General features: G+C 38.1%; 1 protein-coding gene across 1 annotated transcript; it reads left to right on the top strand.

Annotated features, from left to right (window-relative positions):
- The first annotated feature begins 12 nt into the window (after positions 1-12).
- On the top strand, positions 13-17,729 carry LOC131149473 (pentatricopeptide repeat-containing protein At4g28010). The gene is made up of 3 exons (XM_058099928.1): positions 13-2,455; positions 16,716-16,902; positions 17,019-17,729. The coding sequence occupies exon 1, from the start codon at positions 196-198 to the stop codon at positions 2,395-2,397; it is 2,202 nt and encodes a 733-aa protein (XP_057955911.1). The 5' UTR covers positions 13-195; the 3' UTR covers positions 2,398-2,455; positions 16,716-16,902; positions 17,019-17,729.
- Positions 17,730-17,990: the final 261 nt, after the last annotated feature.

Raw genomic sequence — 17,990 nt, 5'->3', positions numbered from 1 at the left:
AACATTCTAAATGTTAATAACCATTTTATTCTTTAAATCGACACATTCGCTTTGTAAATCGCCGTCGCTCCGGACCTCCGGTGCCGCCTTTTCCCGATTACTCCTCCTTCGACCGAAGGTAAGTTCTTTGACTGCAATCCTTGTCGAGTTTCTCCCCATCAGTTCGGTTTCAACAACAGAATCTGAGTAACTGAAATGATCACGACGCCAGGCTTCAAGCCTCGGTCTCTGGTATACCTCCCCTCGCAAGTTTTTCCCCAGGTCTGCTTCAGTCTCTTCTCTTCACTATCATCATTATTCGAACGAACTGATTCCAATTTCGACGACCCAAGAACTAATATCGATACCCAATTAAGATCTCTATGCGAGAAGCCCAATTCTCAGTTTGTCGAAGCGGTTTCGCTCTTTCACCGTGCTGTTGATTTGAACATTTTGCCTTCTGAGATAACCTGTAATTTCCTTGTTGATGCCCTCGCAAAATCAAGGAACTATGAAATGGCATTTTCAATTTGTAATAGGATGGTATATGTTGGTATTTTGCCGAATTTTTTCTCTTTGAGGGCTCTAATTGAATGTTTTGTGCACATCCGTGAGTCCAAATTTGCGATTGGTGTTGTGGGATTGGCGTTGAAGCGCGGTTATAATAATTGCGTTTTTCTTATGAATGTTATATTGAAGGGTTTGTGTCGAAATGGCGAGGTTCTGAGGGCGAGTGAGTTGTTACGTGAAATGGGTAAAAATTTTGTGTTGCCAGACGTTTGTAGTTATAACACTCTTATTAGTGGGTTTTGCAAGGAGAAGAAATTTGATGAAGCCGCAGGCTTAATGGATGAAATGGAGGCAGCGAATTGTTGCCCTAATTTGGTGACTTATGCTACTTTAATGGACGGTCTTTGTAAGGAGGGTAGAGTGGATGGAGCAGTAGTTTTGCTGGAGGAGATGAAGAAGAAGGGTTTGGATGTTGATGTTGTTGTGTATAGTACACTTATTAACGGTTTATGCAATAAAGGAAGCGTTGACAAGGGGAAAGAACTTTTCAATGAGATGTTGGGAAAAGGATTATCTCCCAATGTGGTTACATATACTTGCTTAATGAATCATCTTTGCAAGGCTGGGCTGTGGAAAGAAGTCACAGAAACATTAAATGCAATGGCTGAATTTGGGATTCCCCCAGATGCTATTGCTTATACATGTTTAATTGATGGGCTTTGTAAGGATGGAAAGGCAAGAAAGGCTATGGACTTGTTGAATTTGATGCAAGAAAAAGGTGAAGAACCTAGCACTGGAACATATAATGCTTTACTTCGTGGACTTTACAGGGAAGGTTTGGTGGTTGATGCTGGTAAAATTTTGCAAGTAATGTTGGGAAAGGGGAAGGAACCTTACAGTGCCTTAATAAGGGAACTGTGTGACGATGGGAAACTTGATGAGGCAACGAAGCTATTCTATTATGTCTTGAAGAATGGCAACCATATTGAGCCAGATGTTAAGACATTTAACATCTTAATACATGGGCTTTGTAGAGAACGTCATCTTGCTAAGGCTGTGGACATTCATAATAAAATGTTTGAGAGGGGAAACTTTGTTAACTTGGTGACATATAATATGCTAATTCAGGGGCATCTGAAGGCAGGGAAAGTTAACCGGGCTATGGAACTTTGGAAACAGGTGCTTGACTTGGGGTTTGTTCCAAATTCGTTTACTTATAGTATCCTGATTGATGGATTCTGCAAGAATGGTATGGTCAGTATAGCAAAAGGACTTTTTAGTGGAATAAGAGATTGTGGAATTCGTCCTAGGTTATTTGACTACAATACATTAATGGCAACCCTGTGCAAGCAGGGCAGTTTGGAGCAAGCAAGGAGGCTGTTTCAAGAGATGAGTGTCACAGATTGTGAACCAGATGTCATCTCATTTAATATCATAATTGATGAAACTCTTAAAGCAGGGGATTTTCAATCTGCTAAAGAATTGCTCATGGACATGTTTCAGAGGGGTTTGGCTCCTGATCTTTGGACATTTTCCACAATAATTAATAGGCTTTCAAAATTAGGGCAGTTGAATGAAGCTAAAAGTGTTTTAGACAGAATGGTTGCTTGTGGTTTTACGCCCGATGCCTTTGTGTATGATTCATTGCTAAAAGGATTTAGTTCAAAGGGAGAAACAGAAGAAGTCATTAACTTGCTTCGTCAAATGGCAGCAAAGGGTGTTGTTCTTGATCCAGAAATAGCTTCTACAATCTTGACCTGTCTTTGTCATAGCTCAGAACATCTGAATATATTGGAGCATTTACCTACCTTTTCCCAAGAAAGGTCGAAGGGAACAAGCATCTCATGCAATGAGCTGTTGATGAAACTCTCTGAATCTAATCCTGAGCTTCAATTGTGTGCTGCTTGATATTTTCCATATTCAAGCTTGCCCGCGGATGCCATACTGTTTTATGCTTTGTTTTGAAGTAAGTCTTATACTGCCTTTTGATATATATATATATATATATATATATATATAGAGAGAGAGAGAGAGAGAGAGAGAGAGAGAGAGAATTGATCGTCAATGATCAAATTGAATCTTAAGATTAGGAACGAATTCTAAATTTGTTGTCATTAATATGTACACACTACACACACACACACACACACACATATCTAAAATAAGCGCAACAAATTAAAAATGGAATCCGTGGATAAATTGAATAATCGTGTACCCTAACACATACGTTCACATCTGTGGCTGGATGAAAAATATTCTATTAATCAGAAAATTGAACAATTAAAAGTAACTCACCTTTGAAATGTTCAGATGTTTAGATATCTCTGTATCTAAACACTTCTAGCCTCAAAATAAACTATTCTTGAGGAGAATCAAACAAATGGAGATGCTATGGAATTGTCAAACTCTATAGAAAAAGTTCAGGAAACTGAAGTTTTGAAAAAGAGATATAAGTAGAAAGATTTTGTTTATTTTGATTCTAAAGGCCCTTGGAAAAGTTTGAAGGCTTTTTGCATTGAACAGTAGTGAATCTGAATTTTTAAGTAGTTGTGTTTGATTGGGAACCAAGACTATTAAAACAAGATCCTGTATGGGATCGCTGGAAAGTTTTAACAGATTTGGACTGTAGGATGAGATTGAGGAATGTAATATTCTACTAATGGTATAAAATAGATATCAAAAATGCATTTATATGTTATTTTTCATAAAATTTAAATATTATAAACTTAAAAAATATCTAGTAAGTGTTCAAGACTAGGTAGATAAACGAGTAGCTTATTTGGTAGACATATAACAATGCCATCTTGTATTCAGTTTACAAATTGTTGCATTCCTAAATCAAACCAGCTTATAATTAAAAAACAATAAATACTAATAGAAAAAAAGAAAAAAATTATCTTGAACTCAAATTAGTCAACAAATATACAACCTGAACAAAAAAAATATATAAAAAAGCAAAAAAATAATAAAATACAAACTATCAAGCTAACTCATCAACATCTCTGTTAATGTTCAAGCCACTATTTGGTTCATTAGTATTTCCAAGATCATCTTGGGTAACAATCCTGCCCATTATTGAAATCATAGTCACCATCATCATTATTGTAGTAAAATGAGTTAGTGTATTAAATATCTCAAACCTAGAGCTTGATATTTGAGGTTTGAACCACTTAATGAACATCAATCGTAAAACAATTTTTTGAACCTATTTTGTTAAAATCAAATAAATCAAATCTATTTCTAAGTTTTTTATTTTTAGAAACAAGAATTCATTAAAAACTAAAACAGTTCAATAGATTAAGGGTGAGGCAACCTCTGGTAAAACAAATAATCACAATAGCGTTGCCTTCCAATCCCTTTGAAGGTTAGACAGTGTCAAAGCACCTCTCGGTCCCCTCCGCACCCACCCCTGCGTACGCGCACACAGCTCTTAAAAAAATCCAAAAATATGAGCCTAGTAAGAAGAAAAAAAAGTAACTCTCTCAATGGAAATTTGGAGGAGTCTTCCAATCCTTGAAATTCCTGCGTTCCTTTTGAGCCAAAGAGTCCAAAAACTGGCATACACAACTCGACTCCATAAAGCTCTCTCCCTTCTACTGTTTCCAAAATCTCACCAACAAAAAATCATATAGATTTTGTGGGGCAACCCATGCTTTTCCTAAATATGAAAATAGAGTATCCAAATAGTATGTTGCAACCCAACAATGGACAGGAAGATTAGCATTAGCCTTGATCGACTCATAGGAATAGCACACACACATCTAGTTTGAGGTCTTTATAAGGTCTCCTCATCTCAAGCAAGTCATTTGTATTAATCATGTTGAGAACTAAAGTCTAGATGAAAGCCCGAGTCTTAAAAGGAACCTTTGCCTGCCAAACAATTTTAGTCACTCGGAATGGGCTAGAAAGTGAAGGTTTTAGAATGAGTAAAGAAAGATTAAGAAGAGAAAGACTTTGAAGAATCCCCTACCCAAAGCTGGGCATCGCCCCTCGAGTAGGAACAGAGCAATCTAGCATACTCAATACAGAAGCTCATCAGCCTCTCTTTATTTGAGACTTTTGAAAAAAATGGAAATACCATGAAGGAGAACCCCTCTGAAAAAAGCTGAAATTGGTGCATTATGGACAATAGATAGCCTTTTTTTTAATAATAAAAGAAGATGTATTAAGATAGAGAATGTCCAATCGAGGCAAGGATAATAAATCCTGAAAAAAAGAAAATAAAAAAACGAAAGAAAGCTCTAAAAGAAAAAAAAATGATAAAAAATAAAAGCAGAACAAGAATAAAAATAAAAACAAAAACCAGTAAGATCATCCAAGATATCCCCTCTTCTAACCCTTCTCATTATAGCTCACCGAATACTTTGAATTAGCTAATTTCTTCTGATCCTTCTTCACCTTGGATTTTCCACCATTCAAGCCTGATTTCATAACCTCCTTGATCAGATAACGTGAGGCCCAAGTCATCCAACAACCGCTGAAACAAAGTCATCCAACAACCCCTGAGTTTCAATGTCCTTCCTGGGAGTTTCATCTTGAGTGGGAGTAGGCAGAGTTCCATCCTTAAACCTTTTTGTCACCTTGGGGGACCTCGTCTTCAAACATATTAATACCTTCTAAACCTTCTAAAGGAGGAGGTGGCATGTAAGATAAATCCTCGTGATGATCAATAGAAGGAACATCCACACTGTTCCTGAATATGGTCCAAAGTAGACATTTTTCACATTCAAAATCACTATTCCCTATGCTGTCCTCATCTGAAACATCTCCCCATCTTGTACTTACTAAATTTTACTCTCTCATCGCTTGGCTTTTCCACTATAGTTAATACATATTTGGAGTTCCCCTCTTTATAATTTTATGTGTATTCTCACCAGATACTTCTCTTTATCTTCATTAAGTCTCCTCCCTTCAAACCCCATTTGCATTTTGTTTCAATGAGCTTACACCTTACCACCCTTGAATTACCCAAATAGACTCCCTTTCCAGCTTGATTTCCCACCAAGCCAAAAATAAAATTCTATTTGTCAAACTCACAAGAAATAAAATTCTTAGAACCAGTCTCCCAAGGAGAAGCAACAAACGAAGACAACTCTAAAATTTGAAAATTCACGAGGACCAGTCAACCACTATTGGGCAGTGCCAAACCAGGAAAGTGGAAATAGGACCGGTTGATCTCCATTAGGTGGCCAGTTGACCGTCCTATGTTGCAAACTTCCTCTTTGATTTTCAGCTTAATCTTGCATATATTCAGCTAGGTTTTGTTTTTATATTGGGTAAAAAATGGCTACCAAAAATGCCATTGGTTGTAACCTTGCATTGAGCACAAACCTTTTCCTGCACGTTCCTAGAAATCAATCGACTTTCACCATCACCTACACTACCGACAATGACTCGACTCCTTGAACAATTTCTGTAGAACTCCTTTCTATCTGTTCTAGTCAAGCCTGACTGATAAGAACTGTCCAAAGCAACAAAGGCATCCCCAAATTGAGAACACCCATCCCCTTTTAGAGAACGAAAATGGAATACTTTTTACTCCTCCAGCCATGCTCTAACTCCACAAAATTCCCTGCCTTAGTCATGTGAATCCCCATCCAAAAAATCTTATAACCCATTCAGAATCTTTAAAACCCCTTGCCCGACCTTCCCGCAAGAGCCACAAATCCCTAAGAAAACCATGAAGCAGCTCTTGAAGAGATTCATACCCACCGATTGCACTTATGGTTCTTGAGAACATACAATCTATAACTTTCCCTACCTTATCGAATTTCAGGTTGAAGGTTCGTTCAATCTGGATAGAGTGAACACCACCATCATGCCCAAAACATGAACTAGGTGGAATGGAAAAGAACAAAGAAACGATGAGAGCAAGAGAGAGAAAATTATCGAAAGTAGATAGTCTAAAACGACGGTGCACCAACAGCTCAAGGGGAATCTCTCCCACCAAGATAGCCTCCCAAAAACAAATCCTATTACCATTATGCACTTTAAAATGAGTGAGGAAAGAATAGGCAAGTGATCTGGGAAAATAACTTCCAGGGACTTGCGTGGGAAACATTGCCACTTTCCTTAAGCAACCACCCGTTCCACTGAATTCCATGCATACTTTCAATAGCCTGCTGTTATAGGAAATGAGACCTTTAAAAAGGGGAACATCCATATCAATTTTCCAATTAAAGAGATGTTTTTAGATACCACATTATGAAGCCCCAATCCCCCTTTAGATTTTGGTTTACTAGCCACTTCCCAAATAAGGTTATCACTCTTATTCTTCCTAGAACCAGACCAAAGGAAATCTCTTCTAATTTTCTTTAAAGTCCTTGCCACCCTCATGGGAATTCTGAAAAGGGAGTAAAAAATAAATAGGGATATTAGAAAGCGAAATGCTAACAAAAGTTATCCTACCCTGAATGATAAACAAGCCATCTTCCAACCTTCTAATCGTCACCCCGCTCTCTTGACTACTCAGAGCAGTTGTCAAAGGATTATCCATCCCCTAAGGGAAGACTGAGATGTAATAAAGACCAAGACAAAGAGTGACAACCTGCTAGAGACCTAAAACCGTCTAATTCACCAACACTCAAATTAATGCCCACGAGGCCACCACCCCACTTTTGGTCAAATTTATAACAAGCCCTCTTCCAACCTCCTAATCATCTCCCACTCTCTTGACTACTCAGTCCCAAAAAGCAGCAGTCAAAGGATTATCCATCCCCTAAGGGAAGACTGAGATACGATAAAGACCAAGACAAAGAGTGACAACCTGCTAGAGACCTAAAACCCTCTAATTAACCAACACTCAAATTAATGCCCACCCCCACACTTTTGGACAAATTTATCTTTAACCTCGATGTCCTCTAAAAACTCCCCCCCCCCCTCCCCCACACCCCCCACCCCCGCATGCGGGGAAAAAAATAGTATTGTTTACAAACTGAAGAAAAGACACCTCCACCTCCTCCCTCCCAACCATAATACCCCTAATTACCCCAGGACCCTGACCATGTGAAATTAAGCAATTCAACCCATCAACTACCAAAGTAAACAAGAAAGGAGATGGATCCCCTTGCCTTAAATCCCTGAGTAATCTTACGCCATTTCATAGGCTGACCATTTGTATCACTAACAGTATATAGCCAATCCAATTTCTCCACACTGCTCCAAAGCCCTTCTTACGCATCATATTATCTATTAAAAGAAACATAATTACAGTGAAGTGAGGATAAGAAATCCCTCAAGAAAAAGCTCAAAAGAAACAAATTACATCAAAGCTGCCTTCCAATCCCTTTGAATATCAGACAGCAAAAGACCCCTGATACACCAAAAGAATGAGCCAAAAAGAAGCAAGAAAAATATCTTGTTGCAAAGAAATCTAGGAGAAGTATTTTAATCTTTAAAAACTCTAGCATTCCTTTCCAGCCAAAGTGCCGACAAGATTGTAAAAACAACAGTCCCAAAGATTTTTTTCTCTCACCTTCTTCTCAAAACCCCAAAACTTCACCTTCAAAAAATCCTGAATTGAAGCTGGAGCCACCCAAACCTCACCAAAGTATGAAAACAAAATGTTCCACATGCATATTCCTACGTTATAATGAAGGAACAAATGACTAATTAGTCTCATTAGACTCATTGCAAAGCATACAAATGTCTGGACAAAGGGCTTCGTAAGGCCTCCTTTTTTGTTGCATATCATTTGTGTTGATCTTGTTAATAATTAAAGTCCAAATGAAAGGCATGGATTTTTAAAAAATCTTTGCTTTCAGTCAAGAGCCCCAATTTACCATATCCTTTTCAGAATCTAGTTTAAAAATCACATCCTTACTTATCACTCCTTGTCACATCCTTGACCACTGATTTGCCACCATGACTACATCTAAAAGTGTCTGTCTTTAAATAGGCCTTTTCAAGCTTCTTATTTGCCACCATAATTGCATCTAAAATGTGTCTTATCCTTAACAAAAGTAGATTGGGACATTTTTATTGTGTTCTCATCACCTTGCAGAGTCTCTTAGACAAGACCATAGTTACAACCTTGTAAACACTGGTCACCAAACTAATAGGCTTAAAGTCCTTCACCCTCAACCTAGTCTTCTTAGGTTGAGGGTTATAGAAGTTGAGTTATCACTCTTTCTGACCACCCCACTTCAATGAAACTCCTAAAAAACCCCATGAGATCATCTTGTAGCACCTCTCAACTATCCTGAGATAAGGTCATCATAAAACTATGCAGTTGCTGTGTTCTATCCTTATACATATCAAACACAGCCCTCCTAACACCCTCTGTTTTAGAAATCCTGTTTAACCAACTAGCAATATCCTCCCCAATGGGATTCTACTCAAGACCCTCTGCCATCAACCTATTCTTGCACTCATCAGTATACGACTATTTAACAATTGATAAAAATGCGTTATCTTGTTCCCCATCCATTTGTGATCCCTTAATATTCTCCCCTTAAAATGATTGGAATGCTCGGTGAATTACGGAAAAATTGGAGGATGCTTAGAATTGTTAGAGGCATTCAGTTGCCGGAGCCCTTGTGTTAAATCATGTTAAGGAAAATCATTTCTTGGAATGTGAGGGGACTTGATGACAAATCCAAGAGGAGCGTAATCTAGTCCTTTCTTAAGGACCGGAGGGGCAATGTTGTGTGCTTGCAGGAAACTAAGGTGGAGAGAGAGCAGAGCAGCTCTTTATCAAAGACCTTGGGGCCAAACCACTTGTGATTGGATATCCCTTGGTGCTGAAGGCGGTGCACGGTATCCTTGTCTTGTGGAAGCTTAGTGTTGTGAAATTTTTGGATCACTCCATTAATTCCTTCCTAGTCTCTTATTTGTTCAAAAACAAAAATGATATCTTTTAGTGGATTTTCACAAGGGTTTATGGCCTAGGTGAAGCCTCTAGATATCTTTTTTGGAATGAGCTTTTCAAGATTAGGAGATGGGATGCTCCTTGGATCATTGGAGGTGATTTCAACATGATAGTTTATTTGTACGAAAGAAGTGGGGGCAGCCATGAGACCACTTGCATGGAGAATTTATTGACTTTATCAATGTGAATGCCCTTATTGATCTCCATCTCATTGGCAGCAATTTCACTTGGCTTGACTCTAGGGAGCCGCCTTCCTTTTCTAGGCTTGAATAGTTCCTTATTTAGGTTGACTTGGAACTTCACTTTCCCAATGTGATTCAGAGCCTACTTCCTAGGCCTATCTCAAGTCACTTCCCATCATCCTTGGCACTAGTGGAGTTAAGCGGGGGCCAACCCCCTTTTGCTTTGAGAATATGTGGTTAAAGCACGAAGAATTTGGAGAGCTTGTTAAAACTTGGTGGTCCTCTCTTCATGTAATGGGGAAGGCTAGCTTTGTGCTTGCCTCAAAATTGAAAGGGTTGAAAGAAAAAGCTTAAGATATGGAATAGAAGCACCTTTGGAAATGTCCAAGCAAAGAAGATTGTTACCCTAAATGAAATCAAAGAACTTGATGAGCATGAGATAATCTTGGGTCTTGATGATGAAAGGTGGGCGAACAGAGTTCTGCTTAAGAAGGAATTGAACTAGGGTATTAACCTTGAAGAAATACCTCGGAGGTAGAATCCAAGCTTTATGGCTCAAAGAGGGGGACCTGAATACTAACTTCTTTCATAGGACAGCAAATGCTCATTGTAGATGTAACACCTTATCCAAACACCATAATTAGGGGAATAACCTTGACTAGGGAAGAGGATTTTAAAAAGGGAATTTGTGATTTTTATATAGACCTTTACTTTGAACCTGAGATTTGGAGACCTTCAGGCTACAGTGGATGGAATCAATTTTAGATCTCTCAGCTCCGCTATCATGGGGCGGCTTGAGAGACCCTTTGATGAAGTAGAATCGTCCAAGCTATTAAAAATTGTAATGGGGATAAAGTGCCCCGGTCCGGATGGTTTCTCCTTGGCTTACTTTCATGTTATTTGGAGCCTTCTCTAGCATGGCATTTAAACATGTTCTAAGAGTTTCATAGATTGGGAAAATTTGTTAGTTGCATCAATACCACCTTTGTCACTCTTGTTCCGAAGAAAGTTGGGGATTTTAACATTAAGGATTCCCGCCCTATTAGCTTGGTGGGAAGCATTTATAAAATCATTGTCAAAGCTTTAGGTGAGAGAATCAAAAAAGCAATTTCGGAAATCTTTGGTCAATATCAGCATGCTTTTGTGCCTGGAGGACAGATTATGGATGCTGCCCTTATTGCTAATGAGGTTGTGGATGCCTATTTGACGGAGGAAAAAAGGGGAGTAGTGTGCAAACAGGATGTGGAGAAAGCTTTTGATCATGTCAATTGGAACCTCATTCTTTGTCTTCTTAGGAAATGGGCCTTGGGGAGCTTTGGTGTAGTTGGATTGCACAATGCATCAAAACTCCAAGCTTCTTAGTGCTCATAAATGGCTGCCCTTCTGATTTCTTCCACTCCTCAAGAGGCTTGAGACAAGGGGATTCCTTGCTCCCTTTTCTGTTTATTTTGGTAATGGAGGTGCTAAGCCTCATGCTGATGAAGCTGCTGAAGAAGGGATCTTTAGAGGTCTAAAGGTAGGCAAAATTGGAAGGCTTACAGAAGTTTCTTACAATCATATTTTGTGAACATGATCCCCTTCATATCCTTAACCTTCGATGCATTTTGTTAGGGTTTGAGGCTGTATCAAGCTTGAAAGTGAACATTGATAAAAGAGAGCTTATTCCAATCGTTACCTTGGTCTCCCTTTTGGAGCCAAATTCAAAGACAAAGGAGTTTGGGACCCTATTATTGAGAACTTTGAAAGGAGAATGGTAGGATGGAAAAGAAATTTCTTATCGAAAGGTGATAGACTCATCCTTATCAGAAGCACTACGATGGACCTTCTAGTCTATTTCATGCCGTATTTCCTTTACCAGCCTTAGTTTCTAGGAGACTGGAGGGAAAACAAAGAAGATTTCTTTGGGGAAGCTTAGTGAAGGAGTTTAAACATCACCTTGTTAGATAGGGAGTGGTTAGTTTCCAATATCAAAACATTCCCAATGAACTAAAATGGGCTTTGGAGAAAAATGGTGTTTTCAATGTTAGATCTTTCTACAAGAAGCTCTCTTTGATGGGAACAAATTGCAACAACTCTCCTTGGATTCACATTTAGAGGACTGCAGCCCCCTCAAAGGTTGACTTTTTTGTTTGGGGTTCTACACATGGAAATATTTGAACACTTGAGAATCTATAGAAGAGGGGGCTTATAGTTGCAAATTGATGTTTTATTTGTATGGCTGATGCAGAATCAGTCAACCACATTCTTCTCCACTGTCCCTGGACAAGGATTTTGTGGAACATGACTCTGCCCTTGGCTGGATATCAGTGGGTTACTGCAAATTCTGTGGGAGGGGAGATTTGGGCTTGGAAAGGCATCAAAATCACCAAGGAGAAGCAAAAGGCTTTGAATATCATCCCTCTTGCCATCTTTTTGTGTGCTTGGAAAGAAAGAAATTAGAGAGCCTTCAAAGATACAGCTACGTTGCTTCAGATTTGCAAAAAGCAGTGGATTTGCAAACATAACCTCATCTATGTCGGTAGTAATCACATCTCTCTTACATGCCCTACTGAAAGAAAACATGGTATTGTCTTCTATATTTATTCTCTGTTACATTGTTGTATTGTGAAAGGAGTAGTCGATTTCCTTGTCAAGGCTGCAAAAGCAATCTTCAGAATTTGAGCTTTAATGTTCTATTTTCTGTTAGTACAGGTTTCTTTGAAGAGTCCCCTATTCAAAGACAGGGAAATATCATTAATTAAATGTACATTGTCTGACATGTTAATTCCAATCTCCCTTATTCAATATTGATGGCATAAATTTTTGCTTAGGCAATTTCTTTTTTTGGAGGGGCACATCTTCACAAGTTTATGAGCTCATTGAAAGGAGGGAATTTAGCATAAATCCTCAATGATTGTTAATAAACCTTTCCTCGGAGATTGTCATGGTTCCCTGACCATGAAGCTATGTGGTTATGTTTGGCTCACATTGTCACGCCCCGAACCCCGAAAGTGGGCCCCGGGGTGTGATTTGAGAACCTAACCTGTATCTGTATCATACAAACATCCATGATACCAATAAATATGAGGGTCTAACCTGATAGGGCTCGCGGATACCCTACTCCTAACCACTATTCACATGAATAACGCAGCGGAACATATTTCAACCTATCACATTCATTCATACCAGAGTACTAAGTCTGTCATATTACAAAACATCAACCCAAGGTATCCAACATAATCCAAAATGACATCCCGGCTATAGTTCAGTACTCACAACAGTACTTACAAAAACTAACAGAATACTACGCTCCAGAACCCTCTAGAACGCTAACTCCGGCTACCTGAAGGACCGGAAATAGAATTGTATGATTGGGGTGAGACGCTTCTCAGTAAGGGAGAATCAGGTTATATCAGTGTGTGGGCACATGAGTGTTATTCTAATAAGAAACAAAGCATTTTGCATTTTCAGTATTTTCACAAACAGTTTCAATATATTTCACAATCATTGGTATAATTCGGCAAATCGGCATGTCATTATTGACCCATGATATTGAATCGGCATTCCACAACCCTCGATATTATCTGGCAAATTGACATGTCATTATTGACCCCACAGCATTGAACCGGCGTTTTAGTAACCATAATCCGGCAAACCGGCATGTCATTATTGACCCGCCGTATTGAACCGGCGTTTTAGTAACCATAATCCAGAAAACCGGCATGTCACTATTGACCCATGGTATTGAACCGACATTCCACAATTCTCGATATTATCCGGTAAACTGGCATGTCATTATTGACCCCACCGGCATTTTAGTAACCATAATCCGGAAAACCGGCATGTCATTATTGACCCACGGTATTGAATGAACACAAATCTAGTGTTTTCACACTCTTCGGCATAAACCGGCAATTTATGACCATCGGTATTAATCCGGCATGTCTTACGACCCCACAATATTAATCCGGAATGTCTCGACCCCATGGAATCAAACCGGCATGTCATTATTGACCCCACGGTAATGAAATTGGCATGTCAATAACCACCATTCCTGAAAACAGTTTGGAACTCCAATTCCTATATACCATTTAAAACACATCACAACTCAATCATCACAAAATATCCTCTCTTGCCACGCCTATTTGGATAGTTAAACAATCATATGATAATTGATCCGGAAATACAGTTTAACATAGAATAAAGGTACGGTTATCTCTATACCTTAGTTTTATTCAAATAAACGATTTTCCAAAAGAAACGGAGACAATACTCGAAACCCTAATTTTCTCGAAAACTGCACACCCGAAAAACCGGCAATCTCACCCTGTGAAAATTTCCAAACAAGTAACCAAAACATCCGTATAAACATAACCTACAATTCTACCGGATCAAATTTTAAAAATAACTGATATAAACAAATCCCCTTACCTGTTTCCGAATATCGAAACACGACTCCAAATGGCTCGTAACAGCCACATGGATTCCCAAATCCTAAAACCGAAAGATCATACGTCAATATCACCCTATTTAGTACAAATCTACAAATCACTAGGCTTGTTTCGACCCTTACCTCAATTTCGGGGTAAAAACCCGGAAATCCTCAAACCGAGATTCTACTCTGTAGGACTTGTAGAGATTCACCCGCTGATCCACATAGTAACGTTGGATCATTAATTCGCGCAACGAGCCGCCCGAGATCTTAGAGAGAGAGAGAGAGAGTGAATTCGCGGTTTAGAGAGAGAGAGAGAGAGAGAGAGAGAGAGAGTTATATAATAAACATAACTTAGCCCTTAAGTAATCTAAAAATATCTCCTCCAAGATATATATATATATATATATATATATATTTGTTTGGGTTACTACGCACATAATGACTATGAAGACTATGATAGAATACAATAAAAATGTGATAAAAAATGTATAGAAATGTAATAATTTAGAAAGAATCAGCTCATGCAAAAGATTGTTTTATTCCAATCAACATGGAATAAGAAAGGAATAGTCATTCCCATGGTAAAATTTGGGCATAGGTATCCTTTGTTATCATTCCTAAAAATTATCTGCATCATTGTTTGCTTTATGACGGCAATGCTCTTCTTTCTAACTTTTTTTTAATAAAAAATTTGAATTTAAATTTATTTTTTATATATTTGGTTAAACTATCAATTTTTTATGTTTTAACCATTCTATTCCTAGAAATAGAAATTCCTGCCCACCAAATGTAAAAAGAAGAGATGTTGGTATCTTTATTTTTTTTGGTTTTTTCTCTGTTTTTTGTCTGGATTTCTCTAGAATTTGTTAAGGAGATGTCTTATTCTCCTGGTGGTACATTCTTAATCTATTAATGATATTCTTATTCTTTTGCTATAAAAAAAGAAGAGATGTTGTATAGATAATTGTGCATTTCAGAAATAATTATCTTTGTTATGAATGTCTTCTTCATGTGTTCATTAAGGGTAATGGCGCTATAAAGTGTTTTCCTGTAATTTTAGTCTTGAAAGTTCATTTTTGGAAATAATTACTTTTTCATTCTTCTGCATATTGTGGTCTTCTTTTTCATTAGCACTTGCATTCTTGGTAGTGATGCTCAAACTTGCTGCTTGAATAATCTGGAGTTTAAGCAGTTAGGTCATCATCCCCGGAGTCATGTGAAAGACCAGGAGGTTCTATACTACAAGAAGCCCAAACCAATGTTAGGATAGTTAGTGAAGGTTATATGGACAAGAATTTTGATGCTAGGGTGTGCCATTCAGTAAGTGAAAGGCTATCTGAAGTTAGATCTATCCATGAGGCATCAGCCTTGAATAGTTTGAAATTAGGGCAACCATTCCGAGAGTTCTTTGAAAGACTGGATGGTTCAATATTACAAGAAATCCTTATGTATCTCAAGACTATCAGAGAAGGTTATGTTGATGAGTATTCTGAGTAAGCAAAGGCTATCTGAAGTTAGATCTATCATAAAGCACCATGCCAAATGTTTGCTACAATGCTACCCTTTCTTTGAATGAGGGTGAAGTCGGTCTGATATATTTTTTGTGCCTGCACCTTTTTTTAGTTTTTGACTTTTTTCTTCAATTAAAATATCACTGTGAAATCAGATTATTGAAGGGGAATGGCATTTTGTTTGTCAATGTTTTTGTTATAGACCATATCTGTCTTGGCAGATTTACCAATTTGTATTTTGCAATAGTTAGTTTCTTATTTGATTACTGAAAATCGTAGTGGAGTCTGCCAAGGAACTTGCTTCTTGTTTGTCCTGGATTGTTACTAGTAAGAGGGTAGAAGGGTAGTGCACATGGAGGCAACTTTGTTATATCACCCATTATCCTATTCAACGTTTGTTATGTAATCATTGGGCTTTTGTATGTTAGACTTTCTTTTTTTTCCGGTAATTTGCTTTCAATGTTGGTCATTTCACCTTCTTATCCTGTGTAAATTATTTGCCGTTGTGTGCTTGAACTTGGGAAAATGTTATAAGTGAGCCATCAATACTCCTTAACTTGGTTTAGCACGAACCTTGACAAACTTTTGAGCTTGAGAACCCATCACTTGTGATAGGTGTGAACACTTTGCACGTGCTTCATGGATCATCCATTTGTCCGTTGACCTGTTTTTGTTCATTAATGCGCATAATACCAAAAATGAAGGGGAGGAAATTTACAAAGGATAGAAGTTGGAAATCACTAAACATGGAGTCCTTGAGAATTCCATATGTTATCACTTACACTATGAAATAAATTGAAAAAATAAAATGAATGCTATAATTACTATCAATCATGACTTAGGATTTTCTCAAGAAAACATGCCAAAGAATTGGAAATTCTGCGTTTAAAAAGTTTTGCTATTTTAAATCTGCGCATAATTTCAAAATGACTAGTAGCCCAACTTTTTGCTCATAGAAAATGATTTGCATAAGAAAGTTTTGGGGATTTGGGGTCTAGCCTAGAGGGAGAGAGTTGGGGCTAAAGGGTAAGGGGTTTGGTTAGGGAGGAGACCAATTGAGATATAGATTAGATAAATTTTTTATTTCTGGGAACAGGAGTAGTTTTGCTGAAGAAACTGAATCCACGTCCTCTTGGTTTTTTATTCACATAGTTCAATTTTCTGAATCAGATGCTAGCCTTGTCTCTTAGTAAATTTAATTTTCATTTCCATCACCCAAAAATCACAAACTATCGTGTTAATAAATGCAGCGAATTAGAGGATATTTTGCTTCACGCTGATGCTACTTGCTCTCCTGTTGCAATGAAATGGTTTCGACTGTTTGAGTGCACTGGAAAGATTGGGATTACTTAGCAAGGGCCTCCTACTGAACATGGGAATAGCTTGCCTCCGTGTCAAGGTGTTGAGTTCTTATGAATTTTTTCTTTTCGAGGGTGGGTAAGATTTTTAAGAAGTTCTTTGGTTTTTCAGAAGCTTATTCCTTTGTTTGAAGCTTACACTAATGAAGTAATTCCTGTTCTGATTTTTTGATCATTTTAATTTTTAAATTTCAGAGTATTTCAATTGGTATCGTTATTAGGCTAACTTTGAAGATGACAGACTGCTCATTAGAAAAAAAAACAAAGGCAAGGTTAAAGAAATAGAGGCATTCAGTCTGCCAATTCTGCTGGACCTACAGTAGCGATGATGATTTTTCTCTGCTGATTTTGGCACCATGGATCTGTGGAATCTAAGTATCTTCAAGGTGTGGAGGAGTTGCACAAACTTCTTCTGCATCAACATTTTATGGTAAAAACAATCTTGGTACATATTGAAAATTGTACCAGGACTAGCCTCATGGTCCTCATTGCTAGGTCCACCACCACCACTGCTAGCTGCCATTTGACTCTTGCTGCTGCTGCTGCTGCTGCTGCAACAACTGTTGATTCTGTTGATCTCAGTTTCTTGATTAAAGAAGCTGGGCTAATGCAGTGCAGGACCGTAAAAGCTGATAGGGTGAGTTGGCAGCTGAAGTAAATCCATGATGTATGGATTTCTCGAATTGAGAAAATACATTGACGTTAGTAAGATTTTGTGAAAATATTGTTAGGGCTGAAAATTATTGTTCACATTGCTATACTTTGACGTGGTTATCCATTATCTACAACTCCTAGGGTGTACGAGGTTATTTGGATGACAGTTCTGTCTTTGAATTTCTCGTCATGAAGTTTTTATCTGCTTTTCAGTTCAGGAAAGTGACATGAAATGGGCTGCTTTGTGTTTGTAACTTGTGGATGGTTTTGTGAGGCTAGTGGCTTCTGTCATATCAATTGATTCAGCTTCTTTTCTGGTTGCTGAATATACACGAGGCTAGTGGCTTCTGTTAAATCAATTGATTCAGCTTCTTTTCTGGTTGCTGAATGTATAGCTTTGGATTGCATTATGCAGGATATTGTTTCTTTCCTAGTGTCTTTGTGCACTAGAAGTCTATCTTGTGTGTCAAGGTGGTGACACCTCATCTCCATGATCAGTGGCAATTAAGACAG

This window comes from Malania oleifera, chromosome 2 (genome assembly GCF_029873635.1).
Source record: "Malania oleifera isolate guangnan ecotype guangnan chromosome 2, ASM2987363v1, whole genome shotgun sequence".
NCBI lineage: Eukaryota > Viridiplantae > Streptophyta > Magnoliopsida > Santalales > Ximeniaceae > Malania > Malania oleifera.
This window is presented reverse-complemented; position numbering and strand designations above follow the sequence as displayed.